The sequence below is a fragment of the Hemiscyllium ocellatum genome, chromosome 5 (assembly GCF_020745735.1).
Source record: "Hemiscyllium ocellatum isolate sHemOce1 chromosome 5, sHemOce1.pat.X.cur, whole genome shotgun sequence".
NCBI lineage: Eukaryota > Metazoa > Chordata > Chondrichthyes > Orectolobiformes > Hemiscylliidae > Hemiscyllium > Hemiscyllium ocellatum.
This window is the reverse complement of record NC_083405.1, coordinates 41090278-41112877: the sequence shown is the minus strand read 5'-3', so window position 1 is coordinate 41112877 and position 22600 is coordinate 41090278. Positions and strand designations below refer to the sequence as shown.

The window sequence follows — 22600 nt, the reverse complement described above, 5'->3', positions numbered from 1 at the left end:
AAATGTAATGGTTATAAAGAACTTAGATTAATATCTGAGAAGTAAAGTTTACTGTTGAAAATATTGTGATAATGTCGCTGCTTTAAAAATCCGAACATTATCTCCCCCCAGAAAAATCGGCAAAAGTGTTATCTGTATTGCTATAGTTTTGATCAAATTCTGAGAATCAGAATCCTGATTTACTTTAAACAGGTGAAATTCCTGATCTGTTCAGTGAAGAAGAAGTTGACAACATCATTGGTGGTATACGTAATGAAGTCCGAAGCTTGGGGCTGATGGATAGTAGAGAAAATTGCTGGAAGTTCTTTTTGAGCAGAGCACAGCAACAGCTTAAGGTATTTATGTTGCATGCAAGAAATTTTTCTTTTCTAAAGAAACAGGCATTTAAAACTGTAAACTAAGTGTAGGTTTTTGAATTGTGGGTCCTTTCTTGCCAGTTTAAATTGAAGAATTGACTCCTCATCCAGTTGCCTAGTTTTGTTTCTTGCAGTTTAGCTGGGGTCCCAGTCCAGTAATGAGTTTGTCAAATCTTTCACCACAACTTGTTGCCATCCATCAAATGGAAAGTAGAAACATGATATTTTTGGCAATTAAAAGAAAACTGCTTTGGTGGAATTATAATGAATTTACCACCAGGACTGATAACTCAAGACATGTAGTTTTTTTTGTGAAAATATCTAACGTGAGATGCAAATTAAAAGTAAGGCAATGCATGTGGGTGAAATGCAATAGTAAAGCAACAGATAAGAGCAGGAGTTAATTTCACATGGAGTGCCTGATCCCAGCAGTGCCATCAACAGTGATGCTAAAAGAATCAAGTGGGAGGGATAAAAAAGTAAAGTTGCCATTGTCTAATGAGACCACAGGGCTGCTTGCTCGTGAGAGAGAGAGACGACTGGTGCTGGTTTAACCTGAGGTTCACCACACGTCTGGTGGGAGGAGAGGTTGAGAAGGAGAGTTCTTCATAGTAACTTTAACCAGTTCAGGAATTGAACCCACATTGTTGGTGTCAGTCTGCATTTGAAACCAGCCAACCAGCAAAATGAGAATCCAGTAAACTTGTCCATAGAATCAAGCATACACACCACCTAGTGGCCACTCTGTGAGAATCAGTAAAGTTCTGTGACCGGGAGCAGCTGAAGAAATACAGAATAATTTGATTTGGTTGTTCGAGGGAAGAAAATTTAAAAGCAGGGAAAGTAAGCTTCTGAAATGTTTTTTCTCTGCAGAAAAATCTGTCAATTTCTTCAAATTTGGTTTGAAGGCTTCTTATGCCTTGAATTGTTTGAATTTGAGAGCATGATCCCAGATACAGATTTACATTGAGAAAGGAAACAGAATGTTGTGAATTGGGAATCCGGTGTGAATGAAGCATAACAATGGCCACTGTGCAGAAACATTGAGGATGATTTAAAGACTTTCAACAATTGACTCAAACCCACCTTTTTAAGTTAAAATGTTAAAATGCCTGAAAACATATTATTAAAAAAAATACTCACCTCATATCCATCACTTCCAAAATGCTGGGGTGAGGCTGGTGATTACACTAGACCTAAGGGATGAACATTTAGTGAAATCAATTGAGGGGTCTCCTCACTGCCATTAAGCAAAGTTTTTATTTTTAACTAGGGTCACGCTGGCCTCCTAGTTCTCTGGAATTCTGACATATGAAAGGAGTTAGGACGAGTTGTATTCATTATGAAATGACTATGGCCCAAAAAGAGCAGAATTGTTTCCTCCAGGCACCACGCTTCCCAATAAACATCTTTACTATCTCCCCCAACATATTCATTGACATAAATCCCCACCTTCACAATCCCTTCCCCCTCTCCATTTTCCAACCTGTCCTTGATAATCACGATCTCGCTTCAAGTCTGATCACCAACCCAGACTGACTCTCACCACATGCCTTGGTCTCACCCCTTGTTGTATCAGACAATGGGTCTGAAATAATGCTGGAGCTGCATTAAGCTCTGACCATTCTGATAATGTCACACATTATTTGAATGAGGAATCAGATAGTCTTGCATGAGGTCCTGATGGAACCAGCTCTGGCTCCTGTTTGTTTTTGTACTTTTTGTAATCTTTCAAGGCATGTGGGCATCACTGGCTGGACCAGTAATTATTGTCCATCCCTAGTTGCTCTTGAGAAGAGTGACCTGCCTCCTTGAGCCACTGCAGGCTATTTGCTAATTATGCTTGACTAGTCAATGTAACTTTTACTTATCTCTATAATGTAATAAACTAAATCTTGCTGTTAAGCCCCTTTTGTGAAGACACAATCGTCGTTTGTCCTTTATTACTGCTAATGAGCTATACAGTTAGGTTCAGAAAGGAGAAGAGAGAGTCTCTTTCTGTGCCTACCTCTGGACCAGGAAGCCTGGATTTAACTTGCACTTGCTCCAGAGATGCATAATAACATCTGTGAACAGGTTGATAATTCTAGAATGGAGAAAAGCAAAGCCTTTTGTGGGGTAGTAGACGAGGATGCTTGGGTTCAAGTCTGACGTACTCATGAAGTGTTTCACATAATAACACATCTAAACATATTGCATCGAAATTTCTACTTCTGTATGACTGACTCATTGGTGGTTTGTGCTCTTGTAGTGCAATGGTAGTTGTCTTATCATAAGCCCTGGGTTCAAGTCCCCCTGTTCCAGATGTGTCATAATGTCATAGAGTCATAGAGATGTACAGCATGGAAACAGACCCTTCGGTCCAACCTGTCCATGCCGACCAGATATCCCAACCCAATCTAGTCCCACCTGCCAGCATCTGGCCCATATCCCTCCAAACCCTTCCTATTCATATACCCATCCAAATGTGTCTTAAATGTTGCAATTGTACCAGCCTCCATCACATCCTCTGGCAGCTCATTCCATACACATACCACCCTCTGCGTGAAAAAGTTGCCCCTTAGGTCTCTTTTATATCTTTCCCCTCTCTCCCTAAACCTATGCCTCTAGTTCTGGACTCCCCGACCCCAGGGAAAAGACTTTGCCTATTTATCCTATCCATGCCCCTCATAATTTTGTAAACCTCTATAAGTTCACCCTTCAGCCTTGATGCTTCAGGGAAAACAGCCTCAGCCTGTTCAGCCTCTCCCTGTAGCTCAGATCCTCCAACACTGGCAACATCCTTGTAAATCTTTTCTGAGCCCTTTCAAGTTTCACTACATCTTTCCAATAGGAAGGAGACCAGAATTGCACGCAATATTCCAACAGTGGCCTAACCAATGTCCTGTAGAGCTACAACATGACCTCCCAACTCCTGTACTCAATACTCTGACCAATAAAGGAAAGCATACCAAATACCTTCTTCACTATCCTATCTACCTGTGACTCCACTTTCAAGGAGCTATGAAGCTGCACTCCAAGGTCTCTTTGTTTAGCAACACTTCCTAGGACCTTACCATTAAGGGTATAAGTCCTGCTAAGATTTGCTTTCCCAAAATGCAGCACCTCGCATTTATCTGAATTAAACTCCATCTGCCACTCCTCAGCCAGATTGATTAAAAATATTAAGACAGGGAATTTGGACGAACCATATTCCAGTGACAAGCCATGAGTGGCTGGTATTGCAACATGCTACTCCATTCCATTCTGACGACTCAATAGTGCCCTATTTCTGTCCTGAATCTGTGACTGAGTCTCCAGTATCTACTTAATCTTCCAAACCCTGCCAGTCACACTGTTTATATCCATTTTTCCTTCCCTCCACCACCTTCCATCTCCCATTGCAATCTCACTTTACTCTTGATACAGTTTCTTCCCTGATGTCTAATTCTGTTCAGACTGAGTATTGCATTTGTTTTTGGCTCGCTATGTAAAAAGACAAAAGGCACTCATTTGGTCATTAATCATTGTGACTTTTATTTATGCAATGCAGGCATCCCTGGTTAGGCCAGCATTTATTCATCTGGAGAAGATTGTGGTGAGCAGGTTTCTTGAATTACTGCAGTCCATGTGGTTAAGATACATTCAATGCTGTTAGGAAGGGAGTCCCAGGATTTTGACCTATCAACATTGGAGAATGGCAATATAGTTACAAGTCAAGATAGTGTGTGACTTGGTGCAGAACTTCCACCCAGTAGTGTTCCCATGCATCTGCTGTCCTTTGTCCTTCTAGGCAGTAAAGATCATGAGTTTGGAGATTGCTGTCAAAGGAGCCTTGGTAAATTGCTGCAGTGTATCTTGTAGATGGTATATGTTGTTGTCACATGCATTGATGTTGGAGGGAATGAATGTTTAAGGTAGTGGATGCACTACATTGTCCTGGATGGTGTTGAACCTAAGTGTTATTAGAGTTGTATTCATCCAGACAAGTAGAGAATATTCCATTATATTGACTGAGGCTTTGTTGATGTTGGACAGGCAATAGGGAGTGGATAGGTAGTTTGTTTGCTCCAGAATTACCAGCTTCTGACATGCACTTGTAGTCACACTAATCCAGTTCAATTTTGGTCACACTCAGAAGATTGATAATGGGGGACTCAAGCAATGCTTAGGAAAATAATGTAGTCCAGAGTAATGTTCTTAATAACTTTGTACAAATCACAATATAACCTTGTTTCCATGATTTCCAACTGCAGTACAACCTGTTATTAAATTCTGTACGACATAAACCCTGCATACTCAATTTTTAATGTTAAAGAAAAATTGCTTCTTCTGTGTTACAGTCCCCAAAGTCAATATTTATTTATTTACCCAAATTTTTTGCAGCTAAAACATATAATTTTCTATTTCAGCTTTGTCTTTCAATAAAGAGTATGGTTTTGCATTTCAAGTATTAGAGCTTCACTTTTCATTCCTTTTATATTACTCTGTTATCTGCACAGCTGCTAAAGGCATTCAGTTGCTCCCAGACAGATATCAGTTTGTATGCTAGAAGAGAGTGCCCTTACTCTAACAGATTGCCAAACTCAACAAGTTTAGATCCTTTGTTGACTGTTCCTGTGCAACCTGGTTGGAGCATCTTCAGAGCTCAGTGTACCCAATATGAAATGTTGTATTCACTACTTTGGGAATGGTTCTGTAGTTTGTTTGGGACTAGGCCCTGAAACTGACATATGCAGTCATGTTTTGGGCACATTGCAAGGCAGCTGCAGTTTTCAAGGTGTGAACGTGAGAGTAGCTGTGGTATATGAGTATGTGAAAAGAAAAGGATTAGCAAAGGCAACTGTCAATCCTGTACAAGCACAGAGAGGTGAATTGATGATGAAAAACAGAAATGGCAGTGAAGCTAAGCAGTACCTTGTATCTATCTTCACAGAAGAAGACACAACAAATCTGCCTGAAATAATTAACATGCAACGATCTGGTTAAAGTGTGGAATTGGAAGAAATTAATACCAGTAATTTTTTAAAAAAACAATTAGTCATGATACAAAAATCAATGCGACTAAAAGTTTTCAAATTCCCAGGTCCCAATGATCTTCACATTCTAGGGTTGAAAGTGATGGCTACAGAAGTGTGTGGTGGATGTATTGGTGTTCATCTTTCAAAGTTATATTAATTCTGCAATGGTGCTTGCATGTTGGAAGAGTGCAAATGTAATCCAGCTATTCAAGAAAATTATTCTACAGCTTATTCTAGTTAGTGAGAGGAGGGCTCATTTGAAAGGATATTTAAAAAAGTCAAAAGAAAATAGAGCAGAGATGCAGTGTAATGAAAAGGCAAATGCTAATCAAAGTGTGATAAGGGGCAGAAAATATAAACTGAAAAGGAAACAGAAATTAGAACCAAATAAGTAATAATGATAAGCAATCAGAATGTAGGACTGTTTATCCTAAAGCATGCAGCATTTGTAACAAGGTAAATGATGCCACAATTAGAAATAAATGAAATGGCTTAATAGCTATTTCAAAGATGTAGTTATAGGATGACCAAAAGAAGGAGGTGAACATTCAAGGGTTTTTTGACATTTCAAAAAATAGGCAAAAAGTCAAAGAAGGTTTAGGAGAGTGGGCATGTTGTGAGTAATGATGCAATAGATTGTGATGTGGATTCAGTTTGGAAGAAAATAAGGAACAAAAAGGGAAAGAAATCACAGTTGGAAGTCATCTATAGTCCCTGAAGAATTGCTTCAGTGTAAAGACAACAATAATATCCCAAAGGTATCTGATAAATACAAAGAAAGGTCTTGTCACGGTCTCTATCATGAGGATCAAAGAATTTGACAAACTAATGGTTCTGAAGACCTTATGTCTTTCTTCCAAGGGTTTTAAAAGAGGTGGCTGAACATATGTTGAAAGCATTGGTTGAAATATTCCAGAACTCACTCAATTCTGGAGGCTTCCCACATGATGCCCCTGTTTTTTTAAAAAAGAGAGGGAGTCAAAAAGTTACCTAGTTAGTCCACACTCTGTCATTGGGGAAAAACTCGAGTTCATTATTAAAGAAATAGCTGCACATTTAGAAAAGCTTAAAAGAAACAAAGAGTTAACATGGGTTTATGAAAGGGAACTCAAATTTGACAGGTTTGATAGTGTCCTTTTAAGATATAATAAGCAGAACTGATAAAAGGAAACCAGTAGATGTAGAACATTTGGATTCCAGAAGGCATTCAGTAAGTTGCCACATAAAAGTTTATTGCAAAACTCATGGTGTTGGAGGTATTACCATGGATTGTTGATTGGTTAACATACAGAAAGCAGTCAGGATTAATGGATCTTTTCAGGCAGGAAAGACATAAATAGAGGTGTGACACAGGGATCCATACAAAATCCTCAATTACTATCTATGTGAATATCTTTGAGGAAGGACAGAGTGTGATATATCCAATTTTGCTGATGTTACTAGGTGAGAGACATAAGGAGGGACATAAGGATTCTGCAAGGACAGATAGAATGGTTGAGTGACAAAATCTTGGCAGCTGAAGTTTAACATAGGAAATTCTGCAACCATGCACTTTGATAGAAGGAATCCGAAGGCAAACTATTGTTTAAAAGGAGAGAGATTCCAAAAAATTGAAGTACAGAGGAATTTAGTTGTTCTTGTGTACAGAACACAAAATGTTAGCATGCAAGTTCAGCTAGTAATGAAAACAAATTAAATTCTGGACTTTACTGCTAGGGAGTTGGAGTTTAAAAATAGGAAAGTCTTGTTCCAAATTTACATGGTGTTGGTGAAGCTGCACCTAGAATGCCGTGTTTAGAAAAGGATATACTGTCATTGGAGGTGGTTCTAAATAGATTCAGGAGGCTGATTCCTGGGATAAAGGAGTTGACTTATCAAGAATGGCTAAACAGGATGTGTCTTTATTCATTAAAATTTAGAAGAAATGGCCAAATTGAAGTATACCAGATTCTGAGTGAGCTTGACAAGCTAGATAGGCAAAAGTGAGGACTGCAGATGCTGGAAACCAGAGTTTCGATCAGAGTGGTGCTGGAAAAGCACAGCAGGTCAGGCAGCATCCAAGGAGCAGGAAAATCGATGTTTCGACAAAAGCTCTTCATCCCTTGACAAGCTAGATGTTGAGAAGTTGTTTCCATGAGTAGAGAATGGCAAAGCAGGTTGCATGGTTTACTCCTGTCCTGTTTCTTTGGTTCTTATGTACAGACTTGTTAGGTCTGATGTTAACATGCTAGAATATTGCCAGTGTCACAAATCACACAGAGAATCGACCCCAAAGTAAATTGCTGGAAATTTGATCTGTGGATCTATGGGGCAACATTGTCAACATGTATGAAATAACTTCTTTTGGAAGATAAATAATTGTTCAGAATTAATTTTAAAAAGTGTGTGGAGAGATTACATTTCATTCAATATGTTGTTCCACTTTAAGGATATTGTAATGCTTTGAATAATTTAAGAACACTTTGATTTTTAGTCCATTCAGAGTGGAACAACCGTTTATTAATGTAAATTTAATCCAAATCTTATGTTGGTAAGTGGCTTCTCAGCTGAACTTAGTAGAATTCTGATTCACTAATAAACTTCTCGTGTGATCATAATTCGCCCTGAGTACTTGCTTTGATCAAGGCTATTATATGGTTATGCTTTTAATCTCCTCTCCTGCAGGTTGTTCTCTGTTTCTCCCCAGTTGGTTCAACCTTGCGCGTGAGAGCCCGGAAGTTCCCAGCCATAGTTAACTGCACAGCTATTGACTGGTTTCATGAGTGGCCACAGGAGGCCCTAGTGTCTGTCAGCAGGAGATTCATTGAGGAGATTGAGGGGATTAAGGTGCGTATCTTATCAGTGTCAGTCAAAGTTAATGTGCAGAAATGCATCAATGTATGCGTCTTCAAAGTCTTTCTTGGCTTAGTCACATAGTTTTATATGATAATGAACATTCAAAGATAAGATTCTTTGTATTAAATAGTCAAAGTTTTAATATTCTGTTAAATGAGAAATACTTCAAAAATCCCATTATGGTGAATTACAGGGCTATGATATTTATTGTGCTGTTCTCTGTGAAATAATTTTCAGTCAGTAATTTGACATACAGCATTCAGCAATCACTAAGACCAATATAATTTGGATATTTGCTAAAAAGTAAGTTTTGCAGTTTCACAATTTTATTACTTACAGTGGCGATGATCTTTTTAGAAATTTTATTTGCAGTTTTGGTCAGAATATCAATACTAATAATATAAAATTGATTGGAGATGTAATTGATAGAAATTACTGAAAAACCATATTTAATTTGCTCTGTGGCAATCAAGATGTAAAGTGTTACATCAGGTGATTTAAAATTAATATTAATGTTTCAACTATTAATATTAATAATATTGTAATCATGGAAGTTATGCTTTAAGGGTTTTCTAAATATTAGCCAGAAATCAGTTATGATGCTGCTTTGAAATCAGTGGGAGATGCAACAAAGTTAATTCAAATACTTAGACCAGTTAGCCTTGGGCTTCAGTGGGGGATTTACAATTAAATAAAGGCATTATTTGCATTGATTTTTGCATTTCCAATGATTTTACAAGTAGCAGCTTCATATAACTTTATGTTCAATAGATCAGTATGTGAATTTCTCTCTATTTAAAAAACAGAGCGTATGAATTGAATCATGCCCAAAATGACTCCAATCAGACCAATAGCTGAACCAGAGCAATTCTGTCAGCCCAAAAAAGCACGCTTCACAGCTGAGTAAGCAACTGAGTGGTTGGGGGAGAGAGAACTGTAAGACTCCGATGTAATCTGATGGCCTTAGCTGGGAGTCAGTGGGTGATGCGGAGAGGAAATTCAGAGCGCTACTGTTCTTCTTGACTCCAAAATAGGAGAGATTAAATGAAGTGAAATTTGCCCTCTTGACCATGTTGATGCAGCATCCTTTCAGATCGATTGGATTGGTTGCTGATTGCCTGAAAAAGCTGATTATAGTGTGGATGTCATATACATTACTCAGTTGTAAACCTTTTTTGGTAAAAATGACCTGAATTGGTTGCATTGGTCACCAATTTGCATTTGCAATAGGCATATGTAGGTTTCAAGCATGAATCTTAAGTGTCTATTGAGATGCCCAATCTATTATAACAAGTAATGGACACCCAGTACATGATGAGCACATGCATGATATCCATTGTACTGATCCCTCAGTTGCATGTTCTACACCTGTAAGTCAAACATAGCATGATGAAATTTAAAGACTTTTCTGTTGAAATATAGTTGTTTTGAATAACAGCTTAAGGGCTTCATGTGGTTAGCTAAACAAAAGAACAGAATTGTACTATATGCACATTTACCACTTTTTAATGTTTTCAAGCTCCATTTGAAGTCTGAAGAAGTTAATTATAGGCTTTAAATGATCATATAGCAATCAGAAGCTCATGTTCTGTATTGTGTTAACTACTAATTGTAATACAACGTGATAATTCTATTATTGTTAATGCCTGGGTTTTCTGTGAAATCCCCAGAAGGAGAATTTGAAATTATTCAACCAGGAAGACAATTTAGAGCTTTCTTTTATCTGATGATCTGAATCATGCGTGAGGATTTAGCAGGATTCTGTATCAGTACCAGGAGAATCAGAATGCGTTTTTATCTTTTGCAATTCAATTATATTCATAACTTCAAACTTTGCATTGATTTATGGCATATCTCATGAGTCCATATCTTAGGAGAACTTTGATAATTCATGCAGCACCAGCAATATTTGGAATTACTTCAAAAATTGGTGGATGTAGCATAAAATCAAGCTATTAAGATCTTACCGCACAAAATTAATGAACCGAAACAGTTTGTTGTACTATTCAGAACAAGTTCTGTTCTTCTGAACATTTTGACATACTTCACAAACATAGTGCAAATTCAGTTCCATTATATGTAATCAACATTATTACAACAAATCACACTATGCTATTTTCAATCCGTCGTCATGATTTCATGATATTTTACATAATTAAAATATTAACTATCCAAACTGTTAACACTTTTACAAATTAATACTGTGTTATAAATACAACTTTGTAAAGCTGAAGGAAAATACCATAGATCTTTTCTCTTGAGGTTCTTTGTTTACCTAAAATCAGTTGACTTCATTTAGCAAAATATGTTACAATCTGGCTTGATTTTATTGACAGTGTCTTCTTCAAAATATATATCTATTTTTATTCATTAATGAACTCTAACAGATAATTAAATAAAACTCCTGGCAGCAGAAACAAAATATCTGAGTGAGAATTTACTTTCAGTGGAATTTAAAAGCACTCTAAGATGATGATTTCATCTTGGAAATCCCAAAAATACAACGATTGACGCCTCTTTTGACATAAAACAAGGGCATTAGTTGCATGCTTCACTGCACTGTGCTCACCGACAAATGCAAAGAGGATGGTGTTGAAAAAAATCTTAGCGATCAATCATTGGCGGACAAATAATTTATGCTAATGAAATTACAATAATTAGTAGTCACACAATGACCCTTTGAGAAGCCACAGCTGTTAAAGTCAGGAAGTGCTGTCACCACTGAGCTTGTCTGAACAGACGGGACAAATTGTGAATGAAGGATAGAGCAGTCATCAAAGAGTTCTGTTCTGGGGCGATTATCGTTATCTGAAAGCAGTGTGAATTACTACCAGCTGCTCTCTGACTGACTGTGTCCTCCATGCTGTGCTGTTTTGTTAAGTTAATAGCAACTGCTGATTCTCCCCTTGAGATATGTCTTCTCAAAGCAGTTTTAGTGCTATGAAGATACAGGTTTAGCAAATTGGTTTCCGGCACAAGTGTTTTAATTTGGGTGTAGTTCTCATAACGAAGATTGAATTAATGTATTGTATTGGTATGTGGAGTCATTTTTACAGAGCTTGAGAAACTTTGAGAAACAAATATTAAACTTTAATCAGGTAAGTCACCTTTATTCTAAACCTTCAAGAACTTCACAAAGGACATGATAAAGGCATTTCCAGTCAAGTCATTCTGTAAACAGTCCATCACTGGCTTGGAGATTTGGCAAAATATGGGTGAATTATCTATTGACTAGTTAACCAGTAGCCTGACACAGCACACTGATGGCTGATCTGATTTTAATCTCAACTCTACATACTGCATATCCTTGATAATCTTTCATCCTCTTGGTAATCAAGAATCAGTTTCCTGATGAAGTTAAAAATCACACAGCACCAGGTTATAGTTCAACAGGTTTATTTGGAAGCACTAGCTTTCGGAACACTGCTCCTTCTTCAAGTGTTTGTGGAGGATAAGATTGTAAGACACAAAATTTATAGCAAAAGTTAACAGTGTGATGGAACTGAAATTATATATTGAAAAAGTCCTGAATTGATTGTTAAGTCTCTCATCTTTTAGAATGACCATATGGGTTTCAGTTCTTTCATATGTAACTCCCAGAACTTTGTTAAAGTTACATTCTCAAGTGAACTTTACCAATAGGTGCCAAATAAACCTGTTGGGCTATGACCTGGTATTGTGTGATTTTTAACTTTGTACACTGCCATCCAACACCGGCGCTCCAAATCATTTCCTGATGAAGTGCTTATGCCCGAAATGTCGACTCTACTGTTCCTTGGATGCTGTCTGACCTGCGTTTCCAGCGCTACCCTTTTCGACTCTGATTCTCCAATATCTGCACCGTTACTTTCTCCAAGAATCACTGTGGCTCTACCTTAAAAATATGTAAAGATTCTGCACCCACTGCCTTTTGAAGATGGGAATTGCAAAGACCCTCAACCCTCAAAAATGGTTTCATCTCTGTTTGAAATGGGCAACCCCTAATTTTTAAACTATGATCTCTGTTTTTGGGTTCTCTCAAAAGAGGATATGTCCTTTTAACATCCACCCAGTCAAGTCTCCTCAGGATCTTATCTGTTTCAAATAATTAGCCTCTGACTCTTCTAAACTGCAGAGGACATAGACCTAGCCTGTCTAATCTTTCCTCAAAGATAATCTGCCCATTAATTTAATAAACCTTCCAATGCATTGAACATCCTTCTGTTAGTACGGTAGCCAGAATGTTACGCTGTACTCCAGTTGCAGTCTTATCAATGCCCTGTATAACTGAAGCATAACCTCCCTCCTCTTGCATTCAGTTCCCCTCACAATAAAACATAATATCCTATGAGCTTTCCTGATTGCTTCCAATCTCTGCACACCAACATTCTACAGTGTATGCACCAGAACTCCCAGATCTCTCCACATCTCAGACCTCTGCATCCTCTCACCTTTTACATAATATGCTTTTCATTCTTACTGCCAAAATGGACAATTTGAAATTTTGTACTCCATTTGCCAGAGCTCTGCCCACTCGGTTAACCTCTCTATATCCCTTAATTGAACATCACTTGATAGAATTACTGAGGGCATGAATGGCACAGATGTGCTCTGGGTTGGGAACTGTAATATTCATCCGTGAATGTGACTCAGGTGTTCAGTTGGTGAATGAGCTGGCCAAGACCTGAAGTGCATGTCTGCCAGATGATAGCAGGTGGTAAGAGAATCGGCAAGAGTGAAAAACCTACTTGATGTTGTCCTCACCAACCTCCTTTTTCAGATACATAGATCCATAGCTGGATTAGTTTGAAAGTCATCAAGGTGCAGTCCTGTGAAGATGAAGACCCTTCTTCATGGTGAGGATGCCCATGAGCATGTGGTTTGGCCCTACCACATTGCTGAATTGAAAGGGTTCAGAGTAGATTTAGCAGTTCAAAACATTGTGAGACATTGTGGACTACAAACAGCAGAGTAAAAAATGAGGTCTGCAGATGCTGGAGATCACAGCTGCAAATGTGTTGCTGGTCAAAGCACAGCAGGCCAGGCAGCAGATGCTGCCTGGCCTGCTGTGCTTTGACCAGCAACACATTTGCAGCTACAAACAGCAGAACTGTGCTACAGCATCATCTGTAAACATGACCTGATGGGTTCTTCACTTTCCCATTGACATCAGGAATGTGGGTCCAGCTCTGCCTGTGAGATATGTAGCAGAGTGAACCAGAGTGAACCCTGACATTACTAAAAAATGAGATGTCCATCTGGTAAAGTTGCATTACTCCTCTACATGCATGCTAAACAGCAGGAGTAACAAGCTATTGACGAAGTTAATTCAACAAACAACAGATCAACTCAACATTCTGCAGTCCTTTTTCATTAGTCATTAGTGGGTTGGACTATTTAACAAGTAACAAAAAGGAGGGTCCATACATATTCCCATCGTCAATGATAGTAGAGCTAAGCAAATTAGTGTAAATGATAAGACTCGAGCATTTGTGATCATGGTCAAGCAGAAGTGCTGAATGGGTGATCCATCTTGGCCTTCGTCTAAGGTCTGTACCAGTCTGCCTCCAATTCCATCCACTTCAAGTCACAAAATATTGTGATTCCTAATAACATCCTGGCAGTAGTAATGAAGCTATGTGCTCTGGAGCCAACTGCTCTAACTATGTGATAAATTGCATAGTTGCATCTTGTTCGCAAAGGACAGCATATTTTCAATCTGTTCAAATCGCACTCCATCAGTTATTATGTACAGTCTTCAGTATTATGATTGAAACTGTTGTTATCAAGTGCTACACCAGAACCACTTGGCTGCAGGATGTATTATAGCCTTGTGTCCAAATAGAATTTTAAAGGAAAGGTGAGAATATTTCAACACTATTATCCCCTTGAGACTGATCACTAAACTTAGTGATCTCGGACTAAGCCCCACTCTCTGCAACTGGATCCTGTTTCCTGACCCATAGGCCACGATCAGTGAAGATTGGGGACAATATTTCATCCTCACTAACACTCAACACTAGAGCCTCCCAGGGATGTGTACTCAGCCACTACTGTACTCACTGTTTACCCATGACTGCGTTGTCAAATACCGGACTAATGCCATTGACAAGTTCGTTGATGACACCACCATAGTCGGTCGAATCTCAGATGGTGATGAAGCAGACTACAGACGGGAGGTAGGAGACCTGGAAAAATGGTGCACTGAGAACAACCTGGTTCTCCATGCCGGCAAGACCAAGGAACTCATTAACTTTCAGCAGGATATTACTCATGCCACCCTACGCATTAACAGCATAGACGTGGAATGATTGGAGAGCATCAAGCTCCTGGGAGTGGTCATCAACAACAAGCTTTCTTGCACTCTGCATGTGGATGCATTGGTTACAAAGGCCCAACAATGTCTCCTCTTCCTCAGGCAGCTGAGAAAATCTGGCATGATGGCGAATACCCTTGCCAACTTTTAAAGGTGTGCCATTGAGAACATTCTGTCTGGATGTATCACTACTTGGTATGGCAACTGTACCATTCAAGATCGGACACGGTTACAGAGCGTGGTGAACTCGGCCCAGACAATCACAAAGGTCAGCCTCCCATCTATAGAATCCATCTACCAAGCCCACTATCAAGGAAAGGCCGCCAGCATTCTCAAAGATCCATCCACTCTGGCAATGCTTTTCTATAGCCTCTACCACCAGGAGAAGGTACAGAAGCCTGAACACATGCAGCAGCGGTTTTGAAACAGTGTCTACACTACTGTTGTTGGAATACTGAATGGACTCTCAAACTCTTAGCATTTGCCTGTACCTGTGTTTTTGTTTTGTCGCTGTTTATCTATTATTTATTTATCTATGCTATTTAACTCTGTAATCTGCCTGTATTGCTCACAAGACAAAGCTTTTCACTGTGCCTCAGTACGTGTGACAACAAATTCAATTCAATTCAAATCAATTCTTAATGTCAAGGCAGTATTTGACCAAGTATAACAAATCAGTCATCACAGTCCCAAGGTATCATTGCATAACTTTTTCAAGGTAGATATTTTCAGGGATATTATTACGCACCTTTGGAGCAAGTCGGACTTGAACGCGTGCCTCCTGGCCCAAAGATTCGGACACTACCACAGTTTTGGAAGATCCTTTAACTATCTCCAGCTACTTCATTGTTGGTGTAAAATCAGAGGTGGGATGTTCACTGATGATTTCACAGTGTTCATTATTAAGCATGACTCCTCAGATACAGAAGCATGCATATTTCTTTGAAACAATACCTGATCAACATTAAGCTGGGGGCTGATAAATGGCAAACAATGTTCATGTCACATGGATGCTAGGCAATGACCATATCTAACAATAGTGTTTAGCTATCACACCTGGAGTTTCAATGCTATTACTGTTAGCAATCTCAAGAGAACCCACTGACCAGATTTAACTGGACCAGATGCATAAATATAGCCGATATAAGTGCAGTTCAGAACCTGAATACGATAGTTACTGATGCATCTTCTAACTCCACAGAATTTGTTGACCATCTATAAGGCACAAGTCAGACGCAATACTGTTCACGTGTCTGAACAAACCTGACTCCAGTGACACTCAAGGAGCTTGACATTGTCGAGAGCAATGCAGCCGGCTTTGATATCTGTTCACCACGTTGAACGCCCAGTCCCTTCACCACCAATGCATAGTGACTTTATTGTGTGCCATCTTCAAGATAAATTGCAGTAACTTACAAAAGCTCCTTTAGCTGCTCCTCTCAAACTTGCACCTACATCACTTTGAAAAACAACAGCAGACAGATCGGAACTTCACTATCTGCAAGTTCCCTGCCAAGTCACGTACCAACCTGACTTGAAACTATGTCACCATTCCTTGGTATTCACTGGATCAAGATCCTGAAACTCCCTCCTGAAAAGTATTGTGTGTAGCTGCACCACATGGATCAAAGTGGTTAAAGTTGGTGACTCACCACCACACATTCCAGAGTCATTGTGGCTTGTTAACACAAAGGAACGTCGATTATCCGAATGACACGAGCGGGGAATATTTTGTTCAGATAATTGAATGCCTGCTAACAACTTGCGATCTTGTTCAAATAATCCGAAATTCAGATTATCAAATACCGGATAATCAAAGTTAAAAATCACACAACACCAGGTTATAGTCCAACAGGTTTAATTGGAAGCACACTAGCTTTCGGAGCGTCGCTCCTTCATCAGGTGGTAGCGGAGGGCTCAATCCTAACACACAGAATTTATAGCAAAAATTTACAGTGTGATGTAACTGAAATTACACATTGAAAAATTGATTGTTTAGCCTTTCATGTGTTAGAATACCGTGATAGTTTCACTTTTTTCATGTGTAAATCACAAAACCTTTTTTTAAAAAGTTGCATTCTCGGGTTAGCTGTTAACAATGGTGATAGCTAGACAATATGTTGACAGTGTTGGCCCCCTGTGTTCTCTGTCTATGCCATGATGTTTAGATTAATTCTAACCTTAAAAGTGAGATAACAGAGTTCTACATGAATTCATGCAGTTATTGAGCAAAGTACAAAGTAACCCTGCAAGTACAAATTCACCTCACAAAATATATGTGTACATGTAGGTCTTTGTCTGTGTGTGTGTGTCTGTCTGGGTTGGAGGTTGTGAGTGTGAGAAAGTGTATGTGTGTGTGTGTAGTGAGTGCAGAGTGCCTTAAGTCTGTGAGGGGGTGCATGTGACAGTGTGGGAGTGTGTGTGTCTGTAAGGGTGTGTGTGGATCTCTGTGTGTCCGTGTGTATAGGAGTGCCCGTGTGTGAGTGAGAGAGTGTGTGTGTGTGTGTAAAGTGCAATGGTGGTCACCTGTAATGTGTTATGAACCCAAGGTCCCGGTTGAGGCCCTCCCTATGGGTACTAAACTTAGCTATCAGCCTCTGTTCAGCCACTTTTCTCTGCTTCTCTAGTGTGCTTCCAATTAAACCTGTTGGAGTATAACCTGGTGTTGTGTGATTTTTAACTTTGTATACCCCAGTCCAACACCGGCATCTCCAAATCATGGATAATCAAGGTTTCTCTGTAAATGCTGTAGTTGCCATTGACTCCAACATCCCATAATTGAAAAGGAAACACAGTAATATTCATCTAAGATATACAGAGATGCTTTGTTGCGGAGTTCGGTCTTTTGACCTTCACCTTTTAAAAAGGTGTCAGAAAGATCTGTGCTAAGCTTAAGTTAACTGAAGCTGGTTGCTATGTTGAAATAAGGATAATGGCAACGAAATGAAGGCAGACTTGGCTGAAGTGCACTGAGAAAGCAGCTTAACAGGATGTTAAAATGGTTGAGAAACAATGGCAAGTGTTTAAGGAAATAGTTCATGGCTCACAACAAGGATATATTCCAGAGAGAAAGAGAATGATTCATAAGCCAACCAAAGTTAACCATTAAGTTAAAGATAGCATCGAATTGAAAGCCAAAACATACTACAAAACAAAGTTTAGTGGTAAGGCAGAGTGTTGGAAGGTTTTAACATCAATGAAAACAATGGAAAAATAGGGAGAAAATAAAGTTTGAGGGCAAAATTGCAAGTGATATCAAAACTGACAGCAAGAGCTTCTTTAAATATCTAAAAAAGGAAGAAGGAAGCCAATGTGTACATAGGACCCTTCAGGAATGAGGCTGTAAAATAAATAATGGGGAACCAGAAAATGGCAGAGGAGTTGAATAACTACTTTGCATTGGTCATCTCAGTAAAAGACACTTTGTAGCATTCCAAAATTACAGAATAACCATAGGGTAAATGGAGGAGAGGAAATAAGTACAATAACTATCACTAGACAAGGTGTTTGATCCAGTATCAGACATTAGGCTACTTTATACGATAAGAGCTCATGATAGAGGATGAAGAGCTCTAACTAATAGAAGATGGAGATTTGGGCTAAGGATGGAAACTTGTAATTAGCAGTGTGCCACAGGGATCAGTGCTGGGGCAAAATTATTTTCAGTATAAATGACCTGGATGAGGTAAGTGAAAGTACCATAGCCAAGTTTGTGGATAATAGAAAATAGGTGGAAATACAAGTGAGGGTGAAATGAAGAGTCTGCAGAGAAATAAAGACCAGTTAAGTGAATGGACAAAAGCGTGGCAGATGGAAGATAATGTGGGAAATTGTAAGGTTATGCACTTTTGCAGGAAGAATAGAGAAGATGAATACTATATAAATGTAAACTGGAAAATCTAGATGCTGTAAATCAGAAACAAGAATCAAAATTTCTGGTTAAGCTCAGCAGATTTGTAACATTTGTGCAGAGAAATCACAGTTAACACTTCGGATCAAGTGACATTTCCTCAGAACCGATGGTAGTTCAGAAAGTGTTGTTTTATAGGCCGAGGATAAGGTGGGGGAAGGAGGTAATGTGTAAATGATAGGTGGGGATAGAGCCCAAAGACAGAGAAGAACAGTTCGATAAACAACGGAGTGGATAACGACCTGGCTGAGATGGTGAATAGCTATTAATGCGAACAATGGGTTAACAATGGGTTGTGTGTAATCACAAACTATGTGAGAACATGGCCTGGGGGTTGGGGTAAGGACATGGGAGAGCAGAAACCCAAAAGTATTTGAACTCAATATTGAGTCCAGAAGGCTGCATGATCCCTAAGTGGAAAATGAGGTGATGTTCTTCCAGCTTGGGCTGAATTTCACTGGAGAACTGCAGCACACCTGAGACAGAGATGTTGACCAGGGAACAGAGTGGTGTGTTGAAGTGACAGGCAACTGGAAGCTCAGGAGAAAGTGAGGATTGCAGATGCAGCCCCTTTGGGCCACCCCCTCATTCCTGATGAAGAACTCATGCTCGAAACGTCGACTTGCCTGCTCCTCGGATACTGCCTGACCAAACTGGAAGCTCAAAGTCATTTTTTGCAGACAGAACATAGGTGCTGTGTGAAACGTTCACCCAGTCACTATGTGAATGGAGAGAAACTGCAGACCACGATGGAGCTCTAGAATCTGGGAGTCCTAATTCATGAATCACAAAAAGCTAGCATCCAAGTTCAGTGGGTAATCCTGAAGGCAAATGGAATATGGTTTTTATTTCAAAGGGAATGCGTATAAAAGTAGAAGTGTATTGCTAAAACTGTACGTGGTACTAGACAGGTCACAGTTGGAATACTGTGGACAGTTTTGGGTCTTTATCTAATGAAAGATATGCTGGCATTGGAGACAGTCCAGAGAAGGTTCACTAAGTTGATTCTGGGTATGGAGAGACTGTTTTATGAGGGAAGGTCGAATAGGCTGGGCCTGTACTCATTGGAGTTTAGAAGAATGAGAGGTGACCTCATTAAAACAAATAAGATTTTTAGGGGACTTAACAGAGTGCAGCAGAAATGTTGTTTTCCCTTGTGGGAGATTTCAAGACCAGAGGGTGTGCACTCAGAATAAGGGATGGCACGTTTAAGACCGAGGTGAGGCGAAATTTCTCAGAGAATTGTGAATCTGTGGAATTCTTTATTGCCATAGGCTGTTGAGACTGCGCCATTCAAGGCTGAAATAGGCATTTTTTTTTATTCAGTAAGAAAATCAAGGATTATGGGGAAAGGGCAGGAAATTGGAGTTGAAGGTTACCAGATCACCTATAGTCTCATTGAATAACAAAGCAGGCTTGATGGGCCAAGGGTCTATTTCTATTCTTGTGTCTATTGATCTTTAAATATTGTGTATAACAAATGATAAGGTAAAATAGAAATCGTAGCTTGTTTTCATGTTCATCAACTGTCGGAAAACATGGAAGTGGCTCCAAAATTCCAAGTGTAAACTCCTGGAGCTGTGCCTCTGGAATTCTCTTGTCAGAAAATTACCTCTTAGATAAGATAATGACTTTAAAATTAAAACTTACATTTCAACTGAAAAAAGAATGATTAAAGGAAAGTTGAATAAGCACGAGGTGGCAAATTAGAATTTTAAACAAATCCTGAACTTAGAACAGTCATTTTCATCTTAAATAATTTATCTGTCCATATCTGAAATCACTGACACTTGTCTTTTAGCTATAGAAACTAAATGTCTCATAACATTATAATGGTGAATTATGTAGGACCTTGCTTAGTGTTTGTATACCTCATTTAATTCATATTAATTGATTTTTAGGCATCTGTTGATTAATTAAACTAGCTACATGTGTAGAAGATTCATTAGATCAACCATTAGATGTGATGTGTATATAAAATAAAACCAAACAATAGACATTAAGGTGGTAAAACAAAATCTATAAGTGACTCAGAAATTAAAGGAGAATGGAGCCAAGACACAGTCACACGGCTGTTCAGCTTCTGGATTTGTAATCCAGAGACCTGGACTACTGACCTGACAAGGGGAATTCAACTTTCACCATGGCAGTTCAATGATTTCAGTTCATTGAATAAATCTAGAATTAAAAAGTTACTATCAGGAATAGTGTTCATGAAAGTATGGAATTCTTGCAAAAAGCCATCTACTTCACCATGGCTATTGGAAGGGAATCTGTAGTTGTCTGCCACTCCGGCCTATATGTAACTTCAAATCCACAATAATGTGGTGGATGCTTTGATATTTTCATAGCAATTTGGTACAACCAAGTGACTTGATTGGCTATAAAATAAAATCTGGACATATCAGCTGGGATCAAACCTGGCAATTCTCACACAACAGGCCTGCAGTCAGCCAAGTTCACCACATTTAGTAAAATCTTGGGACAGGGTCAAAATTGGTAGAGTTGTCCATGTTGCAGGATGAGGTTTGGTTCGTTGATAGTAGGTAGTCCACATCAATGTCAGTGAACCTCTAACTTTGTTAACAATATGCAAACAATGGTAAGAGAGGATGTTGGGGTCCCAGATTTGGGTCCCACTGCAATGTAATCTGATTTCATTATGACATAGTTCGTTGTTCACATCTTTAGAGGATATACATTTTGACAAAAGATTTAGTTAACCATTTACTCCATGTCTCCCTAAATTCACTCCTCCCACAAACTTTTAAAATCATTAACCTCTTACAGTTTTCATCTAACTATGACTCTACCCTCCTGTAGGTCTGTTTAGCCTGGGTCATTAATCTCCAGTAGTTCACACACGTGGAGGCCATGTATGATATATGTGGCATGGAATACCAGCATCTCTAGCTCCTGCACATGATACCTGCCATGACTAAAATGCAATGTCAGTAAAGACCATTTGAGAAAATTTGACTGAATGACCAGACCTGCGGTACTTGAATATCTTAATTTCTTGAAGAAGAATACATGATGAACTGAAATTTGTATTTTGAGGTCACAAAATCTTCAGCTTCTATTAAGAATTTAACAGACAAGTCACCAATGGAAGTTGTGACAATCAAAGGATAATTCAATACCATCTCCAGGGATAAATCTGATCAACAAAAAGAAGAATGGAAAGCAATCTGAAGACAATTCTGGGCAGATGGAAATGGTGACATCTCTGCTCTATCTAAAGTAGGAGGTTCTCTTTCTCAAATTAGTGCTATAATGGCTTCAGTCCAACATTACTTCACTGCAGACATAAACTCCACCTAAACGTGTGAATACTTCATAATTGTCAAATGGAATACATTTCTGGATTCAGATTTTTGGGACATTTGTGCCTAGACTCCTTTCTACAGACTTGACAGAAGCTTAAGCAGTCACCTGCCTGTTGGTATTCATCTCAGCTAAGTGTTTGGATTGTCTAGACGTTGATAGCTGAAGTTTATTTCCTGGTGCATTTGTTTCTAATCCCTCCATCAGAAAATCAGATTTACAGACGAGGAATCCCTACATTGCAGAAAGAGACCATTTGGCCCATTGAGTCTGCACAGTCCCTCCAAAGAATGGCCTCCACCCCACCTAGACCCTGACTCCAAGTCCATAATATCACATTTATCCTGGCTAAACCACCTAACCTGCACATCCCTGGACTACAGGAGGAAACTGCAGAACCTGATGGAAACCCATACAGGCATAGGGAGAATATGAAAACTCCATGCAATCCACAAAGCTGGAATCAAACCTGCCACTGTGAGGCAGCAGTGCTAACCACTGAGCCAGCTTAATTTGGAAGTTGATCCCTTCCCTTAATGATGGCTTGCTTTTCTAGGATTGTCTTCTGCAAAATTAAGTGAAGAATGCAGTTCTGTCTTTCAAGATTTTTTTTCAAATGTAAGATCATCATTAATTTATCAGAGCAGAATGTTTTCCTCAACCAGCAATTCACACTTTGAATGTTTTCACAAAGGAGAGACATCCCACAATCAGAATATATCTTATTACAGTATATTTCTCGAGTAATGGCTGCCTTCCAATAGGACCACTGAAAATTTTCCATGATCATCTTGTCTCAGTTTGTAAGGCTTGATTATGTAGAATCCCTTCAGTACCGCAGCCACTTTTAGGTGGTTTGACTTATTCTACTTTTGTT

At 39.0% G+C, this 22600-nt stretch overlaps 1 protein-coding gene across 2 annotated transcripts in view; it reads left to right on the top strand.

Moving 5' to 3' along the window:
• Positions 1 to 22600, top strand: part of LOC132816011 (dynein axonemal heavy chain 11-like) — a 417048-nt gene that overhangs the window by 225393 nt on the left and 169055 nt on the right. The window contains exons 52-53 of one of the 2 annotated variants that reach the window (XM_060825416.1): positions 193 to 335; positions 8021 to 8182. In XM_060825416.1, the coding sequence (XP_060681399.1) occupies positions 193 to 335; positions 8021 to 8182 (305 nt within the window). The remainder of the gene's footprint in view (positions 1 to 192; positions 336 to 8020; positions 8183 to 22600) is intronic. The other variant, XM_060825417.1, reaches the window with a different exon arrangement.